The sequence below is a fragment of the Oncorhynchus nerka genome, linkage group LG6 (assembly GCF_034236695.1).
Source record: "Oncorhynchus nerka isolate Pitt River linkage group LG6, Oner_Uvic_2.0, whole genome shotgun sequence".
Classification (NCBI taxonomy): Eukaryota; Metazoa; Chordata; class Actinopteri; order Salmoniformes; family Salmonidae; genus Oncorhynchus; species Oncorhynchus nerka.
This window is the reverse complement of record NC_088401.1, coordinates 40,506,172-40,527,903: the sequence shown is the minus strand read 5'-3', so window position 1 is coordinate 40,527,903 and position 21,732 is coordinate 40,506,172. Positions and strand designations below refer to the sequence as shown.

General features: G+C 42.9%; 1 protein-coding gene across 1 annotated transcript in view; it reads right to left on the bottom strand.

Moving 5' to 3' along the window:
- The window catches only part of LOC115130441 (kinesin-1 heavy chain), a 45,996-nt gene that overhangs the window by 5,042 nt on the left and 19,222 nt on the right, over window positions 1-21,732 (bottom strand). Inside the window, exons 2-21 of the mRNA XM_029661591.2 lie at window positions 17,910-17,997; window positions 17,741-17,814; window positions 17,368-17,472; window positions 17,125-17,173; window positions 15,058-15,113; window positions 13,063-13,150; window positions 12,415-12,539; window positions 9,888-9,992; window positions 9,298-9,443; window positions 8,314-8,462; window positions 7,769-7,959; window positions 7,284-7,352; window positions 2,685-2,891; window positions 2,239-2,382; window positions 1,801-1,989; window positions 1,460-1,577; window positions 1,177-1,232; window positions 795-904; window positions 533-634; window positions 197-329 (exon numbers count right to left, since the gene is read on the bottom strand). Coding sequence (XP_029517451.1) covers window positions 197-329; window positions 533-634; window positions 795-904; window positions 1,177-1,232; window positions 1,460-1,577; window positions 1,801-1,989; window positions 2,239-2,382; window positions 2,685-2,891; window positions 7,284-7,352; window positions 7,769-7,959; window positions 8,314-8,462; window positions 9,298-9,443; window positions 9,888-9,992; window positions 12,415-12,539; window positions 13,063-13,150; window positions 15,058-15,113; window positions 17,125-17,173; window positions 17,368-17,472; window positions 17,741-17,814; window positions 17,910-17,997 — 2,304 coding nt within the window. The remainder of the gene's footprint in view (window positions 1-196; window positions 330-532; window positions 635-794; window positions 905-1,176; window positions 1,233-1,459; window positions 1,578-1,800; window positions 1,990-2,238; window positions 2,383-2,684; window positions 2,892-7,283; window positions 7,353-7,768; window positions 7,960-8,313; window positions 8,463-9,297; window positions 9,444-9,887; window positions 9,993-12,414; window positions 12,540-13,062; window positions 13,151-15,057; window positions 15,114-17,124; window positions 17,174-17,367; window positions 17,473-17,740; window positions 17,815-17,909; window positions 17,998-21,732) is intronic.

Genomic DNA, 21,732 nt, shown 5'->3' with positions numbered 1-21,732 from the left:
AAGGATAGGGCTGGAGAAATGGAACCACTTTCAAATTCATAGACCACGCTATGGATAGAAGGACTGACCATCCATGATATCAAAATTATACTTCTAACCATGTGGAGGCTATACTGTGGTTGTTCACTGGGAGGGGGGGGGTGCAGCTCTCGCTCTTCAAGTTAAAAGCTTGTAAAAAGCAAACACTGTGTTGTACCTTCTTGACTCTGGTAGCCAGGTCCTGAACAAACAGTTTTCTGAGGTTGTGGAGAGTCTGGAGCTCCTTAGCCACAGTCTCCTCCAGTCCCTTCAGGTCTTGCCTGGCCTGCTCTCTCCTGTCCTGCATCACCCTGTAAAACACACACACACACACAAACCAGATCAGTGATTCTGCATTGCCACATCACAGCTTTTCATATGCATGCGGACATTGGTGATTAGTTTATTCTAATTTATCCGGGCTAATCATTTAAGAACAAATGATAGTGTGTGAATATAGATGATGCATGTACGATGGCAACTGGGTAAGGCATCTGGATGGGTGGTTACGTACGTGAGCTCGTGCAGCTTGCGGCTCTTGTCCTGGTCGGTGGATTTGAGTTTCTCGTGCTCCACCCGCAGACGCTCCTGTTCCAGCATGATCTTCTGGTTCAGGCTGGAGAGAGAGAGAGACAAATAGAGATAGTGAGACAGAGCCAGCAACTAACTAACAAATAGTTGTTGCATATGCCGTGCGTGTGATGGGCCTCATGGAATTGTGTGTGTGTGTGTCTGCGCATGCGTGCGCTGAGTGTGTGTGTTATGTGTTCCCATACTCCTGGAGCTCAGTGATGAGTTTCTCCTTGTTGTCCAGCTCATCTCTCAGGCTGCTGATCTGTTTCTGATGGGCCTCGCGGTGAGACTGGATCTGATGCTCAACCGCCTCCTAGCAACAAACACATACAACTAGTTACCAACAAATACATTAGAAAGGAGTACCAACAGAAAAAATGTTATTTTAAGCAGAAACTTTTATAGATGTCAACGTTAACAAAGATATATAGTGAGTGTATTTGGCACATACGGGAATCAAACATACAATAATGGAGAATATTTTATACAAATAATCACCAACACAAAAAGTTTACATAATCGAAATTATCGGTTATCAAGATTTGAAAGAATAGCCTGTCCGGAGAAATCCACTGTTGGTCATACCTTGACTTCGGTGGCAGTTTGGACCTCATTTTCCTTCTCCATAGCCTGAACTTTCTCTGCAAGGGGAGAAACATGAGATAGGTGTCAGCAACCTTTTCACCAGTAGATGGTGGAAGACCAAAGCTAGGTGTCAAATGTGTTCATGATTTAGTAGAAATAACATATCAAAATACACATTTCAATAAGGAATGTGTGATGTGCCTTGTTGGGGAAAGGTCTTCGAAGCAAAAGAGGGATGGGATCTTCTTGTTTGAATAGGATAAATAAAAAATGTTGTAGTCACCCTGAGCGCTGATCTTGACTAGTTCCTCATTCAAAGAGTCTACGTTCTCCTCCAGCTGTCTTTTCTTCTGCTCCACGTTCTGAAGGTACTCTGTCAGGGACTTGATCTTAGCCTCGTGCTGAGGGGGAATTAAAATGGAGCAATGCATTGAACCAGGGTTGGAGTCGATTCCATTTCATTCAAGTAGTAAACCGTAATCCGGATACCAATGTTCCTCATTGCTTTTAATTCACTGAATTGAAATCAAAATCGACCAAGAGAAGTGACTACATTTTGATTTGAACGACAGCCACCCCATGAAACCTTCTCTCAAGCCCTCTATCCCAGGTGACGATGCTTACCTGCGAGATGCGTAGCTGACAGGAGGCCAGCTCCTTCTCGTTCTCGTCCATCTTCTCGTTACTCTCGGCCTGAGTGCTCTCCAGCTGCTTGCTGCGTTTCACCATGGTCTTCACCTCCGACTTCATCTTACTGATGTACAGACGTGCCACCGTGAACTCCTCGTCTATCAGACCACTGCCCTCTTGTTGCTGGAGAAGGGGGGGGGGGTGTAAAGGCACAAATGTAAGACTCAAATGTCATTGCGCAAAAGCCATGCATCAGATATAGTGTACCCAAAGCATAGTTAAGGATGAAGTTACTAATGTTTGGGATGAAGTTAATTGGTATATACAGTACACGAGTCACAAACTTCCACTCTTCAGGATTCCCCAAAAAGTACCCCAATACTGGGCTTCCCTTCCACGATTGGCTGGCATGGCGAGGAATGATGATGCTACCTTAATGTCATTGCTGCCCACAGCGAGGCCGATCTCAGCCAGATCTTTGAGCAGCGATGACATCATCTCAGTGACCCTCTTCTTCTGGTGGTTGGTCATCTCCTTCAGCTTCTGCAGCTCAGAGTCGATGGACACCAGGATACTCTGAGGACGACAACAAAGGAGAAGTTCAGTTTCATCCTCCCTTTCTAATCCTGGACTGAATTACACCTGGAACACTAGCTGAGTGAACAGCAAATCAGTGAAAACCAGCAGGCTTTCTTACCTAATGTCAGTAGTTGGCATACGACATAAGTACATCATAGGATTTCACATTCCTAAAATCTCTTGGTGAGTTTAGATTATGAATGACTTGTTCTCCTCTCGCCATTTTCTGGTTGAAGGTAGAGAGGAAGGAAAGACATTTTAAAAAAGGTAGACCTATTGGAAAATGGCTTCCTTCTCACCGATTTCTGGTTAAGCTCCTCGCTGAGAGCCTCAAACTCCTTAGTCTTGTCCTCCACCTCCTGGCTTTTCTGGTCATAGTTAACAGCCAGCTCCTCCAGGGCCTGCAGCACCTCCTTCACCTCCTCCTTAGACGCCTCATTTTCGGACTGCAGACGGTTCAGCTCTACCTGCAGGTTGTCGTGGTCGCGACGTGATGAGGCCAGCAGCTGGAGAAGGAACACAAATTCAAAGACAGAGCTATGGATACAAGGACTGACCATTCAAGAATATGTATAGTTCTAACAACGTAATTATTCACCTTCACATTGTTTACAAACAAAGGAATAAAAAACTTAGTTTTGGTTCTGATGGGGTAAGATTCAAACTAAGCATGTATAAATTATATTTTGAATTGAATCAAGATTGAATGGCTATATACATCATTACATTTCAATTCCAAAAACGGATGTAGCAACTGCAGATTGAAATTAAATGTATCACAGCTATCCCAGGACACCTCTTCTCTCATCTCCATCTAATCTATGTGAGCTAGCTAGAGCCAAAACCCTGAGTGTTGGCGATGAACCTCATACTAGTCTCTAAGGATCTGAATCACAACGTCACAGTGGATGAGTCCTAAATGGTACCCTATTCCCTAAATAATGCACTACTTCGGACCTATGAGCCCTATGGGCCACAGGAGGTAGGTGGCACCTTAATCAGGGAGGACGGGCTCATGGTAATGGTTGGAGCAGAATGGATGGAATATCAATATCAAATACGCCAAACAAATGGTTTCCGGAAAACTGTGTGATCATGCTCGCCGTAGACAACTTGAGCAAGCCCTTTAAACAGATCAACCTTCACAAGGCCAGACGAATTACCAGGACGTGTGATCCGAACAAGCGCGGACCAACTGGCAAGTGTGGTCGGTGACATTCTCAACCTCTCCCTGATTGAGTGTGTAACACCTCCATGTTTCAAGCAGACCACCATAGTCTGTGCCCAAGAAAGCGAAGGTAACTTGCTTAAATGATTACCGCCTCGTAGCACTCACGGTAGCCATGAAGTGCTTGAAATGCTGGTCATGACTCACATCAACACCATTTCCCGGAAACCCTAGACCCACTAATTCACATACCGCCCCAACAGATCCACAGATGACGCAATCTCAATCACACTCCACACTGCCCTTTCCCACCTGGACAAACACCTTGGTTAAAATGCTGTACATTGACAACGGCTCAGCGTTCAAAACCATAGTGCCCACAAAGCTCATCACTAAGCTAAGGACCCTGGGACTAAACACATCCCTCTGCAACTGGATCCTGGACTTCCTGATGGGCAGCCCCCAAGTGGTAAGGGTAGGCAACACCACATCTGCCACGCTGACCCTCAACACTGGGGCCCCTTCAAGGGTGTGTGCTCAGTCCACTCCTGTACTCCATGTTCACCCACGACTGCATGGCCAAGCACAACTCCAAAACCATCATTAAGTTTGCTCTCGACAACAGTGGTTGGCCTGATCACCGAAAACGATGAGACCTGGCAGTGTGAGCAAGACAAAGAAGTTGATCGTGGACTACAGGAAAAGGAGGGCTGAACAGGTCCCCATTAATATTGACGGTATGTAGTGGAGCAGGTCGAGCGTTTTAAAGTTCCCTGTGTCCAAATCACCAACAAACTATCATGGTCCAAACACATCAAGATAGTTGTGAAAAGGGCAGGGCAAACCCTTTCCTCCCCAATATTTGGCATGGGTCCTCAGATCCTCAAAAGCTTCTACAGCTGCACCACCGAGGGCATCCTGAACGGTAGTATCACTGCCTGCTATGGCAACTGCTCGGCATGAGACCATAATGCACTACAAAGGGTAATGCGTACGGCGTAGTACATGACAGAGGCCAAGCTTCCTGCCTTCCAGGACCAACAGTTGATGTCAGAAGTTTACATACACTTAGGTCATTAAAACTCGTTTTCAACCACTCCACAAATTTCTTGTTAACAAACTATAGTTTTGGCAAGTCGATTAAGACTTCTACTTTGTGTATAACACGAGTCATTTTTCCAACAATTGTTTACAGACAGATTATTTCACTGTATCACAATTCCAGTGTGTCAGAAGTTTACATACACTAAGTTGACTGTGCCTTTAAACAGCTTGGAAAATTCCAGAAAATGATGTCATGGCTTTAGAAGCTTCTGATAGGCTAATTGACATCATTTGAGTCAATTGGAGGTGTACCTGTGGATGTATTTCAAGGCCTACCTTCAAACTCAGTGCCTCTTTGCTTAACATCATGGGAAAATCATAAGAAATCAGCCAAAACCTGAGCGGAAAAAAATGGTAGACCTCCACAAGTCTGGTTCATCCTTGGGAGCAATTTCCAAATGCCTGATGGCACCACGTTCATCTATACAAACAATAGTATGCAAGTAAACACCATAGGACCACACAGCCGTCATACCGCTCAGGAAGGACACCCGTTCTGTCTCCTAGAGATGAACATACTTGTGTGAAAAGTGCAAATCAATCCGAGAACAGCAAAGGTGCTGGAGGAAACAGGTACAAAAGTATCTATATCCACAGTAAAAACGAGTCCTATATCGACATCAGCAAGGAAGTAACCACTGCTCCAAAACCATAAAAAAGCCAGAATAAAGTTTGCAACTGCACATGGGGATGGAGAAATGTCCTCTGGTCTGATGAAACAAAAATAGAACTGTTTGGCCATAACAACCATCGTTATGTTTGGAGGAAAAAGGGGGAGCTTGAAAGCCGAAGAACACCATCCCAACCGTGAAGCATGGGAGTGGCAGCATCATGTTGTGAGGGTGCTTTGCTGCAGGAGGGACTGGTGCACTTCACAAAATAGATGGCACCATGAGGTAGGAAAATGATGTGGATATATCTCAAGACATCAGTCAGGAAGTTAAAGCTTGTTCGCAAATGGGTCCTCCAAATGGACAATGACCCAAAGCATGACAAAATGACTTAAGGACAACAAAGTCAAGGTATTGCAGTGGCCATCACAAAGCCCTGACGTCAATCCTATGGAAAATTTGTGGGCAGAACTGAAAAATCGTGTGCAAGCAAGGAGGCCTACAAACCTGACTCAGTTACACCAGCTCTGTAAGGAGGAATGGGCCAAAATTCACCCAACTTATTGTGGGAAGTTTGTGGAAGGCTACCGGAAACGTTTGACCCAAATTACACAATGCTACCAAATACGAATTGAGTGTATGTAAACTTCTGACCCACTGGGAATTTGATGAAAGAAATAAAAGCTGAAATATATCACTATATTATTCTGACATTTCACATTCTTAAAATAAAAAGGTGATCCTAACTGACCTAAAACGGGACATTTTTACAAGGATTAAATGTCAGGAATAGTGAAAAACTGAGTTCAAATGTATTTGGCTAAGGTGTATGTAAACTTCCGACTTCAACTGTGTATACTAGGGAGCGTCAGAGGAAGGCCCCAAAACAATTGTCTTAGACTCCAGTCACCCAAGTCATAGACCGTTCTCTCTGCTACCACATGGCAAGCTGTGCCGGAGCGCCAAGTCTAGGTCCAAAAGGCTCCTTAACAACTTCTACACCCAAGCCATAAGACTGCTGAACAATTAATAATGAATAATACCTTGACTAACACATTGAAATGGTACTGGTATATAACCTTATTTTATTTTGTTACATTTTATTACATTTTTTACTTTAGTTTACTTAGTAAATATTTTAACTTTATATATTGAAGTGCATTCTTGGTTAAGGGCTTGTAAGTAAGCATTTCACTGCAAGGTCTACACCTGTTGTATTCGTCGCATGTTACAAATAATATTTGATTTGTTTGAGTCCATTTGTTCTGGCCATTAATATGAGCCATCCTCCCCTCAGCAGCCTCCTGTGCTATGGGTCCTGGTCAAAAGTAGTGCACTATAAAGGGAATATGGTGCCATTTGGGACACAGTCACTATCTGATTTAAATCTGTACCTTTGAAGAAGAGAACTACAGGCTGACCAACTTACCACAGCCTCTCTTTAGTCTGATGAGGAAGTTCATTAAATTTTCACCAGCGTACAACTAAAGTGGGCGCATCAGGTCAGGGTTACAGGAAAATCAGTAGTATGTAAATAATATGTAAACATAATCAAATATCCCCACTTTGCCTAAGTAATTGATTGATACAGATTCTTCTCTGGCTTTGTAAAAGCCTAATGAGGGGGGAAAGGTGAAGCTCTCGCTTGTTAAAAGCTAACCTGCGATTGTGTTCAGTAGGGAGAAAACTTTTGAAACAGGTAGGTGGGAGGTACTTTCAATTGCAGAACATTATGCTATTTTGTGCCCTACTGAACAAGACCCACGCCTGTTATTAATTCCCTACTCAGAATATTAACCTGTAATTAAAATCCAGCCTACCGAAAGCTGAGATGAGAGTGTTAGATTCTACCCAGGCTGAGTGATGCCTCTTTAACCCTGCTGTTTCCGGGCTAACCGTTAGCTAACAGTCTTCAGACAGGCCTGTACAGGCAGACTGATGGCATTGTTAACAGAGCAGGAGGGCTGGAGGGACGCGGCGTGCATATATGCGTTTGTGGTAGCAAGGGGTCTCACCTCTTCCTGGTCCAGCATCTGCTGCTTTAGTTTCTCTGCCAGCTGGCTCTGCTGGTTGATCTCATCATCCTGATGGAGAGAAGAGAGGGGGGGGGGGTGTTAATACCAAAGTGTTCTCGTCTCAAATCATCAGCAAAACATATTTTAAACATGTTAATGCCACTCAGCATTATGGCGTTGCCACGAGCAGGACCACAGATATTGCAACGAGCACGATGCAAGACTTCGCTCTCACACAGAGCATCTGCGCATGTGCACAGGTTTGCTTATCGCTGCTACAACGTGGTAGCTACGGGAACAAAACAGCAGAGAAGTTGAGCCTTGCACTTCAACGCTCTTAGTTCCTGCGGAAATTGTGCATCTACGTCATCGCACTGAATCTACCTTTAAACGACTACCTCATGGAAATCTTTCTGGCACCTCAGTGTACAAGGTCACTGTCTAGATCGAATCTAGCAAGTTGCCATGTGGCTCTGCTACCTCACCTTATCATCCAGCTGCTTGTAGAGTTTAGACAGCTCAGCCTCACACTTCTCCTTCTCTGCATCGGTCAGTTTAACCCCTGGAATGTTGGGTGAGGGGGCCATCTTCTCATTGTTCACCACGTTGTCTAGAGCCTGGACCTCAGCGTTAGCCTTCTCCTTGTCAAACTGCTCCTCCACCGGCACTCTCTCACCTATAGGGGCAGCACAGAGGGAGGGAAAGAGGAAGGGAGGGAGCCATGGAGAGGATGGAGACAGACAGGGTTAGAAACAAAAGTAAACTTCTGTGGTATCTATGCAACATGTAGACTATTTCCTGGTTTGTCGTCATTAGTGCACACCGTAGCAAACTATTTTGCAACGGAAACCGTTTACTCTAAACACGGTTTACATTGCAAAACTTTTGCTACGGTGTGCAGTACACTAATGAATTTACAACCCTGTTCAATCCTAAAATACGGACATGAGCGTGATTCCTGGAATTATCAGTCATCTTTGAACATTTAGTTAATATCGATTTATGGTTTCCATATTTTTTTCTTTCATACCATTTCTCCAGCGGTTGAGTTCGTTCTCCAGCCAGGTGACGGTGCCCCTCAGGGTTGTGTTCTTCGCCTTTTCTCTTTCATACTTTTTCTTCCACTGTTCTGCCGTCAGCTCCACATTCAGACACACTGTGTTCTTAATGGTCTTAGCTCTGTCACACACATGCACAAAAGTTAACTTTCTGATGTCACAAAACAAAGTGTCACCTTTGAGTGGGTGTGGCACTGGCAACCACCCATAAAGCGGATTAGCTGACATCAAGAAAACAATACGTGCAATTCAAATGGGGCAGAAGTCCGTGTATTATGATTCTGGATGGCCAGAAAGCTAGCAACAATGACAAGAAGCTGCCATGTGGGGAATTGTAGGTGGCTTGTTTCAGCTAGTTTGGTCTTGTTCTTGAAACCATGTCTGATGTTACATCTACTCTAATATGGCTAAAATTCACTGTAATTATGTATTTGAGAGACAAGTGCTCATTATGCCAATGTATTTATGTTTTCAATAAAAATTGTGGACAAAAGTTTATATTTCAACAATCCAAGCCAACCCCATCTGTTTTACCCCATAGTTGCACACACATCGGTTTGTTGCCAAAACAACCAACCCTCCTATAAAGCATAAACTGTGTAGACTGTAGCATATTCTGACCATAACAGCCATTGCTAACAATGTACCAACATTCAATTGCCATTTACAAAACGTACAACCCAATGGTGGTTCTTGGTCATATATAGCAGTGGTTCTCAATCTGGGGTTACTAGTACCCCTGGGGGTATGAGGACTATTCGAAAAGGATTATTGGGAAGATGAATAAAATGTTGGCTAAACATAGGTCTAGTAGTTGCAATCGGTTAAGGGGTACAGAGCTAAAGGTGATTGGGGATCCCAGGTTGAGAAAACCCACTAATATATAGTTAAGTACAGGGGCTGAGACTGGTTGTGGGTCGTTTACAGTCCAGGGGCTGAGAGTGTCCTGTACGTACCGCTGTCCGAACATCAGTGTGGACTTTGTCTCAGCCTCGTTGTAGGCGGAGGGCGAGGCACAGATGACCATGGTGGTCCTACAGTTGCCACCCAGAGAGTCCTGCAGGATACGGGTCATCTTACTGTCTCTGTAAGGGACATAGGTCTGGAGAAAGGAGGGGAGAGGGACTTGAGCTTCAATCTAAAAACACTCATCACTTTGTTCTGGAGAATAATACTGAAAACCTGGGCTGAACTCTGTAATACGAGAGTAAATTGTACCGTGTACAGGTACTGAAAACCTAGATTACAAGTGTTTAGACATATGCGTGTATGACTTGTGCATGAGACACTCCTTTGATTCCTCCCATTTTTATCATTCGTTCCTAACTTGAAAATATCCACATTAGAAAAATATGCTGATATTCTCCCTTTTGTTAGAACAGCTGTTTGTTGACACTGCGTCACAAATGACACCCTATTCCCCATATTGTGTACTACTTTTGACCAGAGTTTGGTTAAGAATAAGTTGACTATTTAGGGAATAGGGTGTAATTTACAGTCATTCTCCCCAGCCCAGAGGGAGCAGAGTGTTATTATGTTATCTCACCGAGCCTTCGGCAAGGGCAGAGATGACGTTGCCCAGCGCAGACAGGGATTTGTTGATGTTTTTAGCTTCTTCCAGCACCGCTCCCTCAGCTCCAGTTTTACCCACCTAGACACACAATTTTTAAGAGATCACAATCCAACACACAAGCCCTCATGACAACACTGGTACAAGACTATCACAGGGCATTACATCACCCAAAAATCTAAGAAACAGCATCTGTCCCAAATGGCACCCTATTCTTGATTTAGTGCACTATTCTTATGAAAAGTAGTGCATTATATAGGAAAAAGGGAGCCATATCTAACTCAGAAAGAAATCTTAAAGATGATGCAGAACACTACAAATATTGATATTAATTTGAAACCTAAACAGATAACGGAAAAGGGAAACGAAGCATGTGAAAGGCTTTGCTTGAGTTTAGTCCCATCCTTTGGATTATGATCAGATTACTGCGGTTGTCGTGTGAGTAAGGAGTAACAACATATATGTGCTAAATAGGGTTGAATGGCGGGAACCCGGTTATCGAGATTTACCGCTCAACACACTTTTCCGGGACAAATAACTGCGAGACACCAGTAAATAATAAATGTATATATAAACTGTATATTACTGTATATAAACAGCATGACGTGAAATGGAACTTAAATGATATGCTATGACTAAATCTTGCTTCTCTGCAGTCTTCTCTCGGCATGATCAATAATCAACGCTCATGCGGGGAGTTTCTCCCATTCTTCTCTGCAGTTCCTCTAAAGCTCTGTCAGGTTGGACGGGGAGCGTCGCTGCACAGCCATTTTCAAGTCTCTCCAGAGATGTTTGATGGGGTTCAAGTCCAGGACCTGGCTGGGCCAATCAAGGACATTCAGAGACATGTCCCAAAGATACTCCTGCATTATCTTGGCTGTGTGCTTAGGGTTGTTGTCCTGTTGGATGGTGAAATTCTTCCCCAGTCTAAGGGCCTGAGCGCTCTGGAGCAGGCTTTCATCAAGGATCTCTGTACTTTGCTCTGTTCATCTTTCCTTTCGATCCTGACTAGTCATCCAGTCCCTGCCACTGAAAAACACCCCCACAGCATGATGCTGCCACCACGCTTCTCCAGACGTGACGCTTGGTATTCAGGCCAAAGAGCTCAATCTTTGTTTCATCAGACCAGAGAATCTTGTTTATGGTCAGAGTCCTTTAGGTGCCTTTTGGCAAACTTCAAGCAGGCTGTCATGTGCCTTTTACTGAGGAGTGTATTCCGTCTAGACACTATACCATAAAGCCATGATTGGTAGAGTGCTGCAGAGACGGTTGTCTTTCTGGAAGTTTCTCCCATCTCCACAGAAGAATTCTGGAGCTCTGTCAGAGTGACCATCGGGTTCTTGGTCACCTCCCTGACCAAGGCCCTTCTCCCCGATTGCTCAGTTTGGCCGAGCGGCCAGCTCTATGAAGAGTCTTGATGGTTCCAAAACATAGTCCTTTTAAGAACGATGGAAGCCACTGTTCTTGGGGACCTTCAACGCTGCAGAAGTGTGTTGGTACCCTTCCCCAGATCTGTGCCTCCTGTCTCAGAGCTCTAGGAACAATTCCTTCAACCTCATGGCTTGGTTTTAGCTCTGACATGCACTGTCAACTGTGGAACCTTAAATATACACACACACACGTGTGCGCCTTTCCAAATCCTGTCCAATCAATTGAATTTACCACAGGTGGTCTCCAATCGAGTTGTAGAAACATCAAGAATGATCAATGTAAACAGGATGCACCAAAGATCAATTTCGAGTGCAAAGGGTCTGAATACTTATATAAATAAAAGGTATTTCATTTTTCATTCAGTATAAATTTACAAAAAAATGGGGTAGTGTGTAGATTGATGAGGGAAAAAAACTATTTATTCAATTTTAGAATAAGGCTTTAAAGTAACAAAATGTGGATAAAGTCAAGGGGTCTGAATTACTTTCCAAACTCTCTGGTTTTGGCGAGAAAAAACAGGAGTAAAACTACTTATTTTCAAGATGGAACATTTGTAAAATACCGGGAAAATATTTAACCCTCATGCTAAAGATGTGGCAAAAGTAGCCGTTTCCGAGCCAGAACGGCTCATAGGACAGGATCTTATCTCCTATTTCTGTACTGTGAGGGAGGCAGCTTGAGATACTAGCTAGTTGTGGCAGAATAGCTAGTTATGACCAAATGTTCAGATCAATAGCTGCCTGCTAGGCCATATCTACAGTAGGAGAAAGCAGGCATTGTGCAAAAGTGAATGTGTTGAACTTGAACACCAAGATGGAGACAAAGGGAGGAACCAGAGGAAAAGTATACGGAGGAAGAAAAGGCTTATGCTCCATCCCCATTTTCCACAAGTGTGCACCTGCACTCTCCTCGTCATGCATTTAAAGGGATTGGTATAAGCACTGGCTGGACTGAGTTACCACCATTGTAAAAATCCATGCCCGAATTGGGCAATTGCACACTTCTGGAAAATGGTGAATGATCAAAACGCAGACACAGAAAAGGCACAGAGAAAGAAAGGATGGAGACATACTTTTTCGCTACCGGCCAGATCGACAAGGTAGAGCTTGCCGCTGAGTTTCTGCTCTGTAGCAGTGTTCTCCTGCTTCACGTTGATCTGGAAGATACTGTGACTTCTGGAGCTGTGCTCATTCATGTCTATAAAAACACACATACGTTAACACAATATAACAAATATATTGCTAACAGAAATAAAGAACTTGATGGCCATGATTCTGTGAGGAATCTAATGCATTAATGTGTATTTATAAGTCTACATTAAGAACGTATTTGATTGCTAGCATTATTGTCATAATCTTTCACTTTCAGTTGAAAGGACTGCTCAGTAATGTTTTATTTTCTAGAGAAAACTAGCTTAGTACAAGTACTACTGTGTATATTAACTTGTGTCTACAGATTTTCATGATTCCTGGTCAGGAAAACGCCTGGTCCTAATTATGTAACGGCTGTGTAATTGCATCCTAAATGGCACCCTGTTCACTAAATAGTGGATTACTTTTGACCACACCCCTATGGACCCTGGTCAAAAATAGTCACTATAAAGAGAAAAAGGTGTCATTTAGGACGTGGCTTGGTAGATCAGGAGATGCAGGCTGAGGATCATAATGAACCCATGAGTAGCAGGCGGGACTGAAACAGTCCCAGTGTTGGACTGACTCACTTGTGACGGCCACGTGTCGGTTGGATTTGCCCTCGTCAATAGTATCCATGACCTCCTCGGGGCTGCAAACAAAGCGCTCGGTACACCCCTGGGGACACAAGGAACCAAGGAACCACTGTGATTTAACATGGTAGACAAAGAGACGATTATGATGAAAAACTTAGATAACATTGACATTAAAGTCGCGGATAATCAGGAAGTTATATCGGTATTGTAAAGTGCTTTGACTTTCTCCAACCCACAAATAGGATGCATCCGAAGTAGTACTATTTCCTATACAAGTGCACTACTTTTGACCAGCGTCCACAAATCCAGAAGTAGTGCACGACAAAGGGAATAGGTTATCATGAGACGCACACATCTACAGATGTCTTACCATTTCATCCACCTGACCAACCAACCGTTTCATGGATCCATCTATGGTACCATTTACCAGTGCATTCGGACAGTATTCAGACCCCTTGAATTTATCCACATTAGGTTACAGCCTTATTCTAGAATGGATAACATGAATTTATCCTCATCAATCTACACACAATACCCCAAAATAACAAAGTGACATGTTGAGACATTTTTGCAAATGTATAAAAAACAAAAATACCTTATTTACATAACTATTCAGACCCTTTGCTATGAGACTCGAAATTGAGCTCCGGTGCATCCTGTTTCCATTTACTTTAATTCAGATGTTTCTACAACTTGGAGTCCACCTGTGGTAAATTCAATTAATTGGACCGGATTTGGAAAGGCACGCACACACATCTAGATATTGTTCCAGTTCATAGAGCAAAAACCAAGACACGAGGTCGAAGGAACTGCCCGTAAAGCTCTGAGACAGGATTGTGTCGGGGCACAGATCTGGAGAAGGGTACCAAAAAAAATGTCTGCAGTACTTTAGGTCCCCAAGTGGTCTTCATCATTATTAAAGGAAATAAGTTAAGTACCACCAAGACTTTTCCTAGAGCTGGCCGCCAGGCCAAAATGCGCAATCGCGGGAGAAGGGCCTTGGTCAGGGAGGTAACCAAGAACCCGATGGTCACTCTGACAGAACTCCAGACTTCCTATGTGGAGATGGTTGTCCTTCTGGAAGGTTCTCCCATCTCTGCAGCACTCCACCAAATCAGGCCTTTATGGTAGAGTGGCCAGATGGAAGCCACTCCTTAGTAAAAAAGGCACATGACAGCCCACTTGGAGTTTGCCAAAAGTCACCTAAAGACTCTCAGAGCATAAGAAACAAGATTCTCTGGTCAAATGAAACCAAGATTGAAGGCTTTTGCCTGAATGCCAAGAGTCACGTCTGGAAGATACCTGGTACTATCCCTACGGTGAAGCATGGTTGTGGCAGCATCAGGCTGTGAGGATGTTTTTCAGCGTTAGAGACTGGGAGACTGAGGTTGAAGCAAAGATGAATGAAGCAAAGTACAGAGAGATCCTTGACGAAAACCTGTTCCAGTGCGCTCAGGACCTCAGACAGGGGCAAAGGTTGACCTTCCAACAAGACAATGACCCTAAGAACACAGCCGAGACACCGCAGGAGTGGCTTCGGGACATGTCTCGAGTGGGCCAGCCAGAGCATGAACTTGAACCCGATCTAACATCTCTGGAGAGGCCTGAAAATAGCTGTACAGCAACGCTCCACATCCAACCTGACAGAGCCTGAGAGGATCTGCAGAGAAGAATGGGAGAAACTCCCCAAATACAGGTGTGCCAAGCTTGTAGCATCATACCCAAGACTCGAGGCACGTAAATCGCTGCCAAATGTGCTTGAACAAAGTACTAAGCAAAGGGTCTGAAAACTTATGTAAATGTACAAAGAATTCTAAATACCTGTTGTTTTTGCTCTGTCATTATGGATAGTGTGGGAGTAGATGGATGAGGGAACAAAACAATTTAATACATTTTAGAATAAGGCTGTAATGTAACAAAATGAGGAAAAAGTCAGGGGTCTGAATATTTGATGCGTTTGGTTCACTTGACCATAAATAAGAGACTTACCTTGACATAGGGCACCCTGTTTTTATCCTCATGTACAGACAGGTTGTTCTTTGTTACTGCAGAGGGGGGAAAAACATTTTATTATTATTACATTACTTATGATGTTGATCACAATATTAACAAGGAATCGTCAACAGGCAGGTTAAAAAGCACAAAGCAGCCACCAGCATTTAAAAGCACAAAGCAGCCACTAAATATTTTATTATTTTCATCTGAATGCTGCAGGTTATAAGTACACTGCCTAGACAGAAACAACTCAATTGAAGTACAGTTGAAGTCGTAAGTTGACAAAAACTGAGGTTAAAAGTATTTGGCTAAGGTGTATCACAATTCCTGACATTTAATCCTAGTGAAAATTCCCTTTCTTAGGTCAGTTAGGATCCCCACATTATTTTAAGAATGTGAAATGTCAGAATAATAGTAGAGAATTATTTATTTTCAGCTTTTATTTATTTCATCACATTCCCAGTTGTGCAGAAGTTTACATACACTCAATTAGTATTTGGTAGCATTGCCTTTAAATTGTTTAAATTGCTTGGGTCAAACGTTTTGATTAGCCTTCCACAAGCCTCCCACAATAAGTTGGGTGAATTTTGGCCAATTCCTCCTGACAGAGCTGGTGTAACGGAGTCAGATTTGTAGGCCTCCTTGCTCATACACACTTTTTCAGTTCTGCCCACACATTTTCTATAGGATTGACCTCAGGGCTTTGTGATGGTCACTCCAATAGCTTGACTTTGTTGTCCTGATTAAGCCATTTTGCCACAACATTGGAAGTATGTTTGGATCACTGTCCATTTGGAAGACCCATTTGCGACCAAGCTTTAACTTCCTGACTGATGTCGCTTCAATATATCCACAATTTTCCTGCCTCATGATGCCATCTATTTTGTGAAGTGCACCAGTCCCTCCTGCAGCAAAGCACCCCCACAACATGATGCTGCCACCCCCATGCTTCACAGTTGGGATGGTGTTCTTCGGCTTTCAAGCTTCCCCCTTCTTCCTCAAAACATAATGGTCATTAGGGCCAAACAGTTCTATTTGTTTCATCAGACCAGAGGACATTTCTCCAAAAAGTACGATTTTTGTCCCCATGTGCAGTTGCAAACCGTAGTCTGGCTTTTTTGTGGCGGTTTTGGAGCAGTGGCTTCTTCCTTGCTGCGAGGCCTTTCAGGTTACGTCGATATAAGACTCGTTTTACTCTGGATAAAGACACTTTTGTACCCGTTTCCTCCAGCATCTTCACAGGGTCCTTTGCTGTTGTTCTGGGATTGATTTGCACTTTTTGCACCAAAGTACATTCATCTCTAGGAGACAGAATGCGGTGTTAAAACTTGTGTACTATTGTTTGTACAGATGAACATGGTACCTTCAGGCGTTTGGAAATTGCTCCCAAGGATAAACCAGACTTGGTGGTCTACCATTTTTCTTCGCTCAGGTCTTGGCTGATTTCTTATGATTTTCCCATGATGTCAAGCAAAGAGGCACTGAGTTTGAAGGTAGGCCTTGAAATACATCCACAGGTACACCTCCAATTGACTCAAATTATGTCAATTAGCCTATCAGAAGCTTCTAAAGCCATGAGATCATTTTCTGGAATTTTCCAAGCTGTTTAAAAGGCACAGTCAACGTAGTGTATGTAAACTTCTGACCCACTGGAATTGTGAAAGTGAAATAATCTGTAAACAATTGTTGGAAAAAATTACTTGTGTCATGCACAAAGTAGATGTCCTAACCGACTTAACAAACTATAGTTTTGACAACAAGAAATGTATGGTGTGGTTGAAAAACAAGTTTTAATGACTCCAACATAAGCGTATGCAAACTTCCGACTTCAACTGCATGTATGTTTGCATGTGTGTGAGGGGGAGTGATTACCCAACAGACGATGTCTGCGACCCAAATGGCACCCGATTCCCTATACAGTGCACACATTTTCACCAGAGCCCTACCCGTCCTGGTGAAAAGTAATGGACTATATGAAATAGAGCGCCATTTGGGACACACGCGAAATCTCCAGAATGGTCAAATGAGGATGCTTGCTTTGCCGTAACATACAGTACGTACCATCCAGTAGGTCCTTGATCCTGTCCAGGTAAATTTCAAAATATGAAACCTGCAACAGAGAGTCCTCGGATTAGAAAAAATCTAGCTGGGCAGTGTTTTTGATTCGGATTATGTAGCTGATGTGGAATAGCTAGCTAGTTAGTAGATTCACAGGGCGCATTCTGTCTTTAGGTACATTTTTCCCCTTTTTATTTGGCAACCCAAATCACTTGAGGCCAACTGTGTGGTTGAAGTGCTCCATACCTTGATATGGAACTCCAAGTTCTCATCCATTGAGTAGATGTAGTTGAAGATGTCCTGGACTATTCTGGGGATGATCCCCATACCATCCGGGTCATGGAGGCTACCCTTTACAGGACAAAGACAGGTTTCCGTCAAACATAGAACAGTTGACAACAGGGTTGGGGTCAAAATGTTATTTAAATTCCAATTCAATGCAGGAAGTAACCTGAAATTCCAATTTTACTCAACTTTCTTTGAGAGCATTTAAGGAATTTAATTTTACTTTCTTCATTGACAATTTAAATGGAATTGACCCCAATCCCAGTTGAAATCATTTGACCAAACCCATTAAGATAGAAGCATGTATAATTTCATAGGTCTCGCTCTGCCTCACCTCCATGGTGTGTGTTTTTCCAGACGATGTCTGCCCAAAGGCAAATATAGTCCCGTTGTAGCCCTCAAGGACATCTGTGTATGTAGCAAAAGACATTGAGAACTTAAAACAATTACTTTAAAACTGCCTAGAAGGTTTGCACTGGTAGGATAGTGCCACAGGATAGTACCTTTAACAATCTTTTGAGCAGAGGCTTTGTACATCTGCTCCTGTGTCGTATTGGACCCGAACACTCGGTCAAACATGAACGGTTTACCCTGTAAGAAGAGAGGGAAAGTCAAATCAGCAACAAAGAACACTTAGGCCTCTCAAGAACAACAAGGTAATTAGGAAAAGTATCCAAAACAGAATTACTGTAACTTGCACTAATGTTGACATTTACTTAGGGCTGAGTAGTATACTGTATTTTACTATAACACACACAGGTATTGACGCAAGGACCGGTTTGTGCTTCTATATGACCTTTTATAACAGTTAAGACTGACCACATTAAGTCAACTGGTCAATTGTTTGGTCGTTTTTTTTTATTTTTAACTTGAGTAGTGGCAAATATATATTTTTTAATGTTATTGCACACGAGACACCAGTCTGATTCATGCCTGTCTGAGTGAACTATTCCATTGCGGAGACGGCACACCACCACACTAGAATGACCAACAAATTAAAAAACAGGTACAGAGCATTCGGGAAGTATTCAGACCCCTTTACTTTTCCCACATTTTGTTATGTTACAGCCTTATTCTAAAATGGATTACATTTGGGGATTTTCCTCATAAATCTTCACAATACCCCATAATGAGCAAAAACATTTTTGTAAATGTATTTTTATTTTTCCTGCATGTTATTCTGGGGTGCGTGCTGATCAAGCTCTGACAATTTTGGACTAAATTAAACTGAGTAATAAGTACATATTTGACCTAAATCGGACTGGCAATGAGTAAGGATAAATATTCAAGTGAAAGATGGTATCGAAGATAATCCGCTATGTTCACCGTGTTTAAGTCGATCACCGAGCCCAACTCCATGACGTGGTAGAGGCCACCATCACAGCCATAACCGTGATGGGAGGTTCATCTCTCATGGCAGAATTGAAGTTATTTTGACAAGAAACAGCCGGCAAAATGCAAATCTCTACCGATGGCATGAACACTAGTCAAGGGAGAAATTATAAACGGATGACCCATATTGAGAAGAAGAATGAGGAACATGACGAAAAGTGAATACAACAAGACCAGGCTATTAGCTACCTGATGGGCCAGGTATAGGAATTGCAAAAGGGAGAATTGTTGGAAAACTTTTCACGTTGTAATAATATTATAATTTTTGGGGTCGAAACCAATACAGAAAGGGGACAGAAAATGTCTACATTTGTGGACAGGATTCTGAGGGAGATCTTGAAAATCGATACTGCAACACCTTTGGTCATAGAGGGGGCCCACAGAACCGCACCTGCAGCCCAGAGCACGCCCGGAGCGAAGGGCAGAGGCCAGCGCTGTCATCCTGGGCCATCTCAACGAAACAGGATATAATGCAGCTGTCGAGAACCAAGGGACAACTATTCTACAAAGACAAACGCATATCTATCTTCAATGACTATTCTGCAGAGCTATTGCGGAAGAGAAAAGATTACGACATGATCAAGAAAGAACTGGCAGCCAAAAACATCATATCCTCTGCTGTTCCCTGCGAAGCTGCAGGTCACACGTGAGAGCAAAACGCACATCTTGGATTCTGTACATGATGCAGAGTCCTTCCTGCACTCCACTGGAATTACAACACCTTCCAGATCAAAGGACAGGGTCTGGAAAAATATGCCAACTATGTGGCAAATTGTTGGGCCCAGAAGGAGTGAGCGAGAAGGACCCAAGACCTAAGAAGTAGCTTAAACCTACCGTGGAACACTGTCCAGTCCACTTTGACAACTGAAGCAATCCTTTCTCCTTAAGGACTTGAAACTACCTGGATTTATGCTCATAATTGGGATCTTACTGCTGGACAAATTAATCCATCTTTGACCTACAGTTTGTTGGGATGATTAAGTAATTATTAAATCTGGGAAAAACAGAAAGGCCTGCTTTCCTCATTCCCACTCTCTTTTAGTAGGCTTCAGAGTACAGATTTTCAATGTTTTACGTTGTTTTATGGCAATTACATATAGGCTACCCAAGTGTGGGTTAGTCCAAATACTATAATAAAATGTGCTGATCCTTTATGTATTTATACAAGGCTTTTTGAATACTTTTCATTTCCAGGATTTACCCCTTACTGTTTAGGACAGCCTGCTTTAGGAGGAGAGACAGTTAAGCCTACCCACTTATGCTGGAATTATTTATCATGTTCTGCATTCTGTTTTCTTTTCCCTAATATTATTTGAGTTGGGAGAGCCTATTAAATGTTAAGGGCTCCTTCCCTTTGTTTCTTATATATTTTTGCATACAGGCTACTCTTTAAAATGTTAGGTCGTTGAAGTTAAAGCAGTGAACCTTTGTGGGGTACACAAGGAAATTCTAGGTCTTGCGGCATATTTTGGTTAAACTATCCCCAATTCAATAGAATTGCCACCCTCTGCATGCACAGTGCATTCTTCCATCACATGTACAGATGATTCTCAAGACCTTGCACACTAATGAGATGTTATTGAGCCCACGCTACTATACTGTCTGAGCCAAGGACTACATGCTTTCTGGTAAGTTTCAAACAATACTGGGTGGGGTGAATATATTTTATATGACATCCATGATTTTTTTGGTAACTAGTAAATAGTAGCCTACAGAAAAGTGTGTTTAAATCAATTCTAACTTGTTAATTTCTGCTAGTTAGTTTGCTACCGTGTGGGTTTTAGCTTGCTTGACCCTTCTGAGGAGTGTTAATTCACCTGTTTCCATATGATTCATTTTAAAACATTTATCTTAAAAAGGAGTTGTTTAACATAACTGCTTAACTATTTATCTGTACATGGAATAGTATAATTTCTTTACTCAAAATAAATAAAGGAAAATGCCACGGTCACTATCTGATGTGTGGAGACATTTCACTGCAGCTAAGGTAGAAGGAAAAGCGGTGTACATTTGCAAATACTGTGACAAATCATATGTGAAGAACGCAAAAAAAAGATGCAGAATCATCTGGCCAAGTGTGTCAAGTCTCCTCAGCGCTCACAATAAGCAGCCACTGACAAAAGTCCCTCTACCTCTATTCAAGGTCAAAATTATGAATCACACACCTTATCGACATGGTCCTCCTGGAATCAGAAGTTTGACTCAATGGAGGAACGTAGTCAGAGAAATGCTGATGGATGTCTTGCTCGAGCTGTGTATGCAACGAGTTCACCTTTGATGCTCACAGGCAATGTGTATTGGAAGAGATATCTGAATGTCCTTCATCCAGCATACACCCCTCCAACCAGACATGCTCTATCTACTCTTTTGCTGGATGCAGAGTTCAAGTGAATGTCAAGCAAATCATAGAGAAAGCAAAACTGTATGGAAATCTCTGATGGGTGGTCAAATGTTCGTGGGCAAGGAATACATCTCCACCAGTATTCTGCAAGAGCACAGACACACCGGCCTCTATATTGCAGATAAGCTGAAGGCAGTCAATGCCCTTGGACCACAGAAGGTACTTGCACTGGTGACAGAAAATGCTGTGAACATGAAGGCTGCTTGGTCTAAAGTGGAGGAGTCCCACCCTCACATCACACCCATTGGCTGTGCTGCTCATGCATTGAATCTGCTCAAGGACATCATGGCACTGAAAACAATGGATACACTCTACAGGAGAGCCAATGAAATGGTTAGGTGTGTGAAGGGTCATCAAGTTATAGCAGCAATCTACCTCACCAAACAAAGTGAGAAGAATAAGAGCACCACATTGATGCTGCCCAGCAACACCCGTTGGGGTGATGTTGTCATCATGTTTGACAGTCTCCTTGAGGGGAAGGAATCTCTCTAAGAAATGGCCATATCACAGTCTGCCAATATGGACAGCCCATC